This window comes from Lissotriton vulgaris, chromosome 5 (assembly GCF_964263255.1).
Source record: "Lissotriton vulgaris chromosome 5, aLisVul1.2, whole genome shotgun sequence".
Lineage (NCBI taxonomy): Eukaryota > Metazoa > Chordata > Amphibia > Caudata > Salamandridae > Lissotriton > Lissotriton vulgaris.
The window spans coordinates 66,165,073-66,174,103 of NC_141693.1; the positions used below are offsets into that span (position 1 = coordinate 66,165,073).

The following is a 9,031-nucleotide window of genomic DNA, read 5'->3' on the forward strand; positions in this document are numbered from 1 at the left end:
TGCCATATATGGTCTGCGACAAACAGGTAGGCACAGACAGAATGCAGAAACCAGTTCCATACTTGATCGTCAACAGAGAACGGGCAACCAAAGTGAGATAGTGGGTACCAGCTGTTGTTGCAGGGATTCTACGCATACACAGAACTATACTTTTTGTCGCTTGATGAGTTTCCCTGTCTCTCTTCTGGTTTCTGGTTGCGCTGGGACGCCTCGTCGCTGAGGCAGCCATGCGCATTACAAATCCTGTATAAATAAATAAATATATATACGCAGGAAAACAGGACCTCGGTGTATAGGGGTTGTACCTTCCTACCACCTTAGTACTCAAAATCCCAAAACCGACTAGCTGTAATATCTCATTCGTTCTACTTAATCACGAAGCTACAGATGATTAGACAACCCAGAACACAACACTCCTGACTCTCCCAGGAATCGCGGTGGCAAGACATTTTTCGCTCACTCACTCGTACCTGTCCACAATAATGAATGTCAGAGTCACGGTTTTAGTTCAAAATGGTATTTAACTCTTGTGCTCTATAATGCAGAATACAAGCCACTACCAGCAGCAAAATGCATAAAACTAAAACAGTTAGCATTGTTACAATACCATAGAATACAAAGGGGGGTGTCATTATATATAGACAGTGGAAAAAGGACTACAACGCCTAACCACCCTGCCCTTGGTAAGTCAAGTTTATTATATAAAGGAAGATCTCTAAGCTTTGTCAGCAGATCCCATACCTTAGAGCCTAGATGGAAGGTTTAAAATCATAGGAACAGCATAGCTCTTCTTCAAGGAAAGGTCTCTCTCCAGTGTGTGTGAACAACATGCATCTCCGTAATATCAAAGCATGAGTCTCCAGCAGTGCAGCTGTGTTTAGCATGTTTTGTCTAGGTGCTAGGGACATGTTTATCGACCTTGCACATCGTGTTCAGACTAAACTCCAGGAACAAGCAGAAAAACACAGAAAGCTGACAGTTCTCATGTGAAAGGCACAAACAGTCTTGCAAGATAAAGTCATGTAGTAACGTGCGTAAAAGCAACATCATGGCAGGAGAGCTCATGCTAACTTAGCAATGTCTGCAACATACAAGAGCGCATCAGTCAGGCTCATACATGATCTGTGTCAGAGAACAGACAGATACGCCAAGACAGCAGATGTGAGACCTACACAGGAGCAAAGACAGAACAGATAAAATAGAGAGCAGGCACTGCCATGATCACAGTCTGTAACAGAAAACAGGCATAGGAAGATAGATGGCTTCAATTCCAGTAGGGTCTGTGACAGCCATGGAGAGAGAGCAGGTGCCAGACACAGCAAAATAGTACATACCAGCCACATACAGTGTCTGCAACGGAGAACAGGCAGACACAAAAAGAGAGCAGGATCTGTGACAGAGAAGCAGACAGCCAAAGAAAGAGAGTACAGATAGCGAGAGAGGCAGAACTATACCGGGTCTGCCACAGAGAACAGACAAGAGTGCCAGGGCCAGATCTACGCAGGGTCTGCTGCAGAGAACAGACAGTGAGAGAGCGGGGGTCAGATCTACACAGGGTCTGCCACAGAGAGCAGTCAACAAAAGAGCAGGAGCCAGATCTATACAAGGTCTGCCACAGAGGACAGACAGCGAGAGCGCGGGGTCAGATCTATACAGGGTCTGCCACAGAGAACAAAGAGAGCCAGGGCCAGATCTATACAGGGTCTGCTGCAGAGAACAGACAGTGAGAGAGCGGGGGTCAGATCTACACAGGGTCTGCCACAGAGAGCAGTCAACAAAAGAGCAGGAGCCAGATCTATACAAGGTCTGCCACAGAGGACAGACAGCGAGAGCGCGGGGTCAGATCTATACAGGGTCTGCCACAGGGAGCAGACAGCAAAGAGACAGAGCCAAATCTATACAGGGTCTGTCACAGAGAACGGACAGAGAGAGAGCCGGAGCCAGATCTATACAGGGTCTGCCACAGAGAACAGAAAGAGAGAGAGAGGCAGATCCATACAGGGTCTGTCACAGAGAACAGACAAACGAGAAAGCCTGAGCCAGATCTATATAGGGTCTGCAAAGAGAATAGTTAGCGAGAGAGCCGGAGCCAGATCTATTGAGTCAGCCACAGAGAACAGACAGCGAGAAAACCAGATCTACAAAGGGTCTGCCACAGAGAACAGACAGACAGAGAGAGACCAGACAGCAAGAGAGCCGAAGCCAGATAAATACAGGGTCTGCCACAGAGAACAAAGAAGAGAGCCAGAGCCAGATCTATACAGGATCAGTCACAGAGAACAAAGAAGAGAGCCAGATCTATACAGGGTCTGCCACAGAGAACAAAGAAGAGAGCCAGATCTATACAGGGTCTGCCACAGAGAACAGACAGATTGAGACAAGGAGTCATATATTTACATGGTCTGCCACAGAGAACAGACAGCAAGAGAGCAGTAGCCAGATAAATACAGGGTCAGTCACAGAGAACAAAGAAGAGAGCTAGAGCCAGATCTATACAGGGTCTGCCACAGAGAACAAAGAGAGCCAGAGCCAGATCTATACAGGGTCTGCCACAGAGAACAAAGAAGAGAGCCAGAGCCAGATCTATACAGGGTCTGCCACAGAGAACTAAGAAGAGAGCCAGAGCAGATCTATACAGGATCTGCCACAGAGAACAAAGAGAGCCAGAGCCAGATCTATACAGGGTCTGCCACAGAGAACAAAGAAGAGAGCCAGGGCCAGATCTATACAGGGTCTGCTGCAGAGAACAGACAGCGAGAGAGCGGGGGTCAGATCTACACAGGGTCTGCCACAGAGAGCAGCCAACAAAAGAGCAGGAGCCAGATCTATACAAGGTCTGCCACAGAGGACAGACAGCGAGAGCGCGGGGTCAGATCTATACAGGGTCTGCCACAGAGAGCAGACAGCAAAGAGACAGAGCCAAATCTATACAGGGTCTGTCACAGAGAACGGACAGAGAGAGAGCCGGAGCCAGATCTATACAGCGTCTGCCACAGAGAACAGAAAGAGAGAGAGGCAGATCCATACAGGGTCTGTCACAGAGAACAGACAAACGAGAAAGCCTGAGCCAGATCTATATAGGGTCTGCAAAGAGAATAGTTAGCGAGAGAGCCGGAGCCAGATCTATCGAGTCAACCACAGAGAACAGACAGCGAGAGAGACAGATCTACAAAGGGTCTGCCACAGAGAACAGACAGCAAGAGAGCCGTAGCCAGATAAATACAGGGTCAGTCACAGAGAACAAAGAAGAGAGCCAGATCTATACAGGGTCTGCCACAGAGAACAAAGAAGAGAGCCGGAGCCAGATCTATACAGGGTCTGCCACAGAGAACAGACGGATTGAGACCAGGAGTCATATCTTTACATGGTCTGCCACAGAGAACAGATAGCAAGAGAGCAGTAGCCAGATAAATACAGGGTCAGTCACAGAGAACAAAGAAGAGAGCTGGAGCCAGATCTATACAGGGTCTGCCACAGAGAACAAAGAGAGCCAGAGCCAGATCTATACAGGGTCTGCCACAGAGAACAAAGAAGAGAGCCAGAGCCAGATCTATACAGGGTCTGCCACAGAGAACAAAGAAGAGAGCCAGAGCCAGATCTATACAGGGTCTGCCACAGAGAACAAAGAAGAGAGCCAGAGCCAGGTCTATACAGGGTCTGCCACAGAGAACAAAGAAGAGAGCCAGAGCCAGATCTATACAGGGTCTCCCACAGAGAACAAAGAAGAGAGCCGGAGCCAGATCTATACAGGGTCTCCCACAGAGAACAAAGAAGAGAGCCAGAGCCAGATCTATACAGGGTCTGCCACAGAGAACAAAGAGGAGAGCCAGAGCCAGATCTATACAGAGTCTGCCGCAGAGAACAAAAAGAGCCAGAGCCAGATCTATACAGGGTCTGCCACAGAGAACAGACAGCGAGAGAGCGGGGGTCAGATCTACACAGGGTCTGCCACAGAGAGCAGTCAACAAAAGAGCAGGAGCCAGATCTATACAAGGTCTGCCACAGAGGACAGACAGCGAGAGCGCGGGGTCAGATCTATACAGGGTCTGCCACAGAGAGCAGACAGCAAGAGAGACAGAGCCAGATCTATACAGGGTCTGCCACAGAGAACAAAGAGAGCCAGAGCCAGATCTATACAGGGTCTGCCACAGAGAACAGACAGCGAGAGAGCGGGGGTCAGATCTACACAGGGTCTGCAACAGAGAGCAGACAGCAAGAGAGACAGAGCCAGATCTATACAGGGTCTGCCACAGAGAACAGAAAAAGGGAGAGGCAGATCCATACAGGGTCTGTCACAGAGAACAAAGAGAGCCAGAGCTATACAGGGTCGCCACATTGAAAAGGCATTCCCAAGAGAGCAGGAGCTAACCCACACACAGACAGCGGTGAGAAAGGGTAAAGGGGGATAAGGGTTTTTTAGGGTTCAGGGATGGGTAAAGAAAGGGAGGTAAGGCGTTTTTATGATTCAGGAGCAGGTAGCGGTAAAGGAGGTAATGGTTGAGGGGCTGGTGGAGGTAAAGGAGGTAATAGTAGAGGTGCTGGTAGAGGTAAAGGGGTATTTGCAGCCCCCGATGAGTTGGGCGTACAGTCTGTACCATAACCATAAGAATTTGTGTGCCACACCCTTCATTGCTGCACCTTTGCACCTGCGGGACTTCTGCTCTGTACCACGTCAGCCTATGAGCCACACCCTGCATTGCTGCACCTCTTGACCTGCAGCTCTTCAGCTCTGTACCGAGTCTGCCTTTGTGACACACCCTGCATTGCTGCACCTCTTGACCTGCAGCTCTTCAGCTCTGTACCAAGTCTGCCTTTGTGACACACCCTGCATTGCTGCACCTCTTCTGTTGTGTCTAATGACGTGAGCTACTCCCTGAATTGTTTTATCAATTCTTCTGAGACCAACAAACGTTTGAGCCCATGTCCTACACTGCACTGCAAAACTATATTCTTTAAGTATAGCTTGACATCACTAAACACCCACACACATCCCTTCTGATCTTCTACAGCTGCCTGTGTACCGCAAGGTATATGTCTGTGGTCTCAGCGCTCTGACAAACACACTGTGTGCTCTTTTGCACCTTCTTATAGAGGTCTCAGAGTGCAGGCTTCGTAAAATCATAAAATATGAACTAGACCTGCAAGTCTAGTAAATTGAATAATCTACTTGATCTAACTAATGTACTTGACCCGTTAACTGTAATTGTGTAATCCTAGGCAAATATGTGGTCTTATGTAGCCAGCGCCTTCTTCATCACACAAAAGAGCACCTTGAAATATGCAAGTTCACTATTTCTGCTGTACAAAAAAACTATTAACTAGACTAAACGTGTGCTCCATGTATAAGTATTGAGCCCACACAGAGGGATCCCTAGCTTGTCTCTTAGTCCACTAATGGCATGGTCATCTGGTCAGGAATATTTTGCAGTTTATGTTTAAAGACCCACTTTTAATAAATAGAATACTAAAGCATGATGTGGTATCACATTTACAGACAGTACATTTTCCATTGACATGCCCACAAACGTTCCCACTAACATGTAGCTATACTGATAAAACTATATAGAGCATAAACAATGTATGGAAATTAGGTTTCAGCATTAACAGTAAACATTTGCACATCACCAAGTAAAGTGTTTTGATTTGTTATGATCCTATAAAAATCTTTTTTTTCACCTAACAGAATTACAAACATGTGCCTACATAACTACTGAAATATATTTTGAAATGTGTGTACGGTTCAATTATTAGATATTTCAATGTTGTGTTAGAAAAAGAGCCTGAAATCTTACAGCCTTTTGTTTCACAGCGGGATTGTCACACAATTCACTTTAGAAAATCCTCTAACTTCGCAGTCATAGAAAGAAAATGAAATGTAGTAAGACAAACTGACTTTTGACCTCTGTCTCTGAATGGCGAGTAAATGTGACAAGATAAAACAAGATTTAAAGGCATATTTATTGCTCATTCACTTTGTGAGCAAACAATTCGAGGGCTGGAGTGTATTTACTTACAATCCCTATGCACCCACAAACATACCTTGTGCTTATGGGAAGCCTTTTCTAGGGGATCCACTGGGATCATAGTGATCCATGAATGCCTACAGACATCATGTGTTCTTCTTTTGCCTCTTCTATGAGGCTCATAGTGTACAACCTGTAGTCCCCGAAAGCCGACATACATACCTTATGTTCTCTGTGAGAACACAAGTGTCTTCACTCCTGAACCATGACAACCCGTGTTGCTCAAATGTTAATTAACATGAATAGAAGAAAAGACAAGAAGCGTTTGGCAAAACGGAAGAGTTTATTTAATTAAACGTGGAGGCTGAGAGCACAGCACAGATATACGGTCGGAGGACTGCCTCAATTTTCAATCAGTGTATATACAGGTCATTGCGTGCCACAAACAGTTCCGGCGATCCTTTTATGGTTAGGTATGTGAACCACTGTCTTTGGAGTCATAAAAGAATGCATTGAATGAGGAATCCAGGTGGTCCTCAACCTTACGTGGACACACTGTGGCCAGTGGATAAAGTATCTAGATGTCCCACATGGGGTGCGTGTGATCACGGTGTGTGCAGTGTCCTTATTAGCTATGTGTTCCTAACTATGTGGCATCTGACTTTATGGGATTTTAGGAATGTGCGTACCCCCCCCCAATCATGTGTGCTCATTGGGGCCATTCTCTATGGACCATTGTGGCGTCGCTGCGCCTATCTGTAGGAATGCTCAGGGTTTCCTGTTAGCGTGCTCGTCTGCCTGCTACGTGCCACCCCACCTGTGACCTGCTAATCTGTAACTTCAGGCTACACATATTTCTGAGTCGCTGTTGACGTAAAGGTCATAACGGGCGAATACGATAAGTGAGATGCAATTTCATTGTCCTACATACATGTACTATTATTCATATTAATATGGACCATCTCAATATCAACACTCACATACAACCCATATGCTCTTGGGCACCCTTCTCAATGAGAGGCGAGGTTTGAATCTCCTATTACCCAAACCCATACTTTGCATCCTCTTAAAGACTTAACATGTGGATCCGCTTGTGAACCCTGAACATCCCCACACATACCTTGTTACTCTACACCTTCGCCCTCTGTTGAACACACACACTTTTTACAGCCTTCTTTTCGGGACCCACAGAATTCGTAAACATGGACATAATGCCCTTCAACAGCCTCCTGTATGGACATGCAGGGTGACTAGTGACCCCTTGAAATCCACAGACATTACCTGTGCTCTTCTAGAGCCTCTTCGACGGGATGCACAGGGAGACGTGTGACCTCTGAACACCCTCACACACAGATTTTGGTCCCCTGCTGCCTCTTGGTGTGGCTCACCAAGTGACTTATTGATCTATAAATTTCACAGACATACCTTGTGCGCTTCGCTCAGTTTCATAACACCTACACACACCCCTTGTACTCCTCTTCAGGTCCCTCACAGTGGGACTGTGAGATCCCTGAAGGCCCACATACATATCCTGTGATCTTCACTTGTAGTACCAGAAATCACACCTTGTGCTCCTTTGCAGGGTCCTCAATGGGGCTCACAGTGGAACTCTATGATCCCTCAAGGCCCACAGACATACCTTGTACTCCTCTGCAGCCTCTTCTACAGGAGTCACCGAGTGAGTGTTATGCTCCTTGGACTCCCGGCACACCAAACATATCAACCTCTGATCCTCTGCACAGAACAACTTCAGTTTCTCTTCATGTTTCTCACACAGATTATCCCCCTGGGGCTTTACTGGGGACAGATGAAAATGTTTTAACATGTCCACGATGTTCCCCAGTTGCTTGTTGGGTCGGAGGTTTTTTCCACAAGATGTTGCTCTGCACTGTGGACAGGGGTAGTTTCCATCTCTTCCCTCCCAGGTCAGAGTGATGCAGGGGCGGCAGAAGTTGTGCCCACATTCAATAGTCACTGGATCAGTGAAACATTCCAAACAGATAGAGCACGTGGCCTCTTCCTGGAGGTTCCCAAGCTGAGCTGCTGCCGCCATGATGCAGAAAACAGAAAATTAAACAAAGTTTATTTTTTCTTCTTTTTAAAAGTGAAAGAAACGGTTTCATTGAGGCGCAGCGTAGGCTGAGATTGGATGACAGTGTGCAGGCTCCCCATTGGTTGCTGAGCAGCACTATTGTGGATTGGCTGATAGTCTGCTGGTTTCCATTGGTTGCTGCTGAGGACAAGATAAGCACTAGTCTAACTAGTAGAGAATCTGCTGAGTGCCATTGGTTGGTTAATCCCAGCACAGACACGGATTTGCTGGGAGCCTGAATGTTCCTGTTGGCTTTTATTGGTTGACAGCCTTCTGGCTCTCATTGATTGACGCTGAAGATGTGAGGGACATAGCCTCGTAAACACTCCCGTAACTTTATTTACTCTTTACTTCACGCTGTGCTCTATGTTTTTCGAAATGTAAAACACAAAACGGAGGAAGACTTTTATTTTAGAATGAAAAAAATGAACGAGTGGATTAAAAATGAACGAATGGAACTGAAAAAATAAACACAAGTGTCGCAGAATGAAAGATGAAACTACACGCGAGGAAGAAGAAAAAAATAATAAATAGCGCCTTCATAGGGAAAAACTGTGACAATGAGGAGGTGAAAGTAAAAGGGCAAGATAAGGAAACAGTAGTTCAAGTTCAAATTCAGTAATTTGTATAGCGCACTACTCACCCAGAGGGTCTCAAGGCGCTTGAGTGAGGGTGGGTGGATTATTTATCGAATAGCCAGGTTTTTAGCTGCTTTCTGAAGCAGAGGTGGTTCTGTGTGAGGCGAAGGTGAGTGGGGAGAGAATTCCAGGGTTTGGCCGCTAAGTAGGAGAAAGATCTTCCTCCCATGGTGGATCTATTGATGAGCGGGATTGTGGCGAGGGCTTGATTGGATGAACGTAGTTGGCGGGTGGGTGTGTAGAAGGACAGTCGATTGTTGAGGCATTCGGGTCCTAGGTCGTAGAGGGCCTTGTGTGCGTGAGTGAGGAGACAGAACGTTATTCTTTTGTTGACGGGA

General features: G+C 46.5%; 1 protein-coding gene across 1 annotated transcript in view; it reads right to left on the reverse strand.

The window, feature by feature from the left end:
- Window positions 1-8,122, reverse strand: part of LOC147710187 (E3 ubiquitin-protein ligase TRIM39-like) — a 115,181-nt gene extending 107,059 nt beyond the window's left edge. The window contains exon 1 of the mRNA XM_086920871.1: window positions 7,603-8,122. Coding sequence (XP_086776997.1) covers window positions 7,603-8,016 — 414 coding nt within the window. The 5' untranslated portion in view covers window positions 8,017-8,122. The remainder of the gene's footprint in view (window positions 1-7,602) is intronic.
- Between the last annotated feature and the right edge of the window lie 909 nt (window positions 8,123-9,031).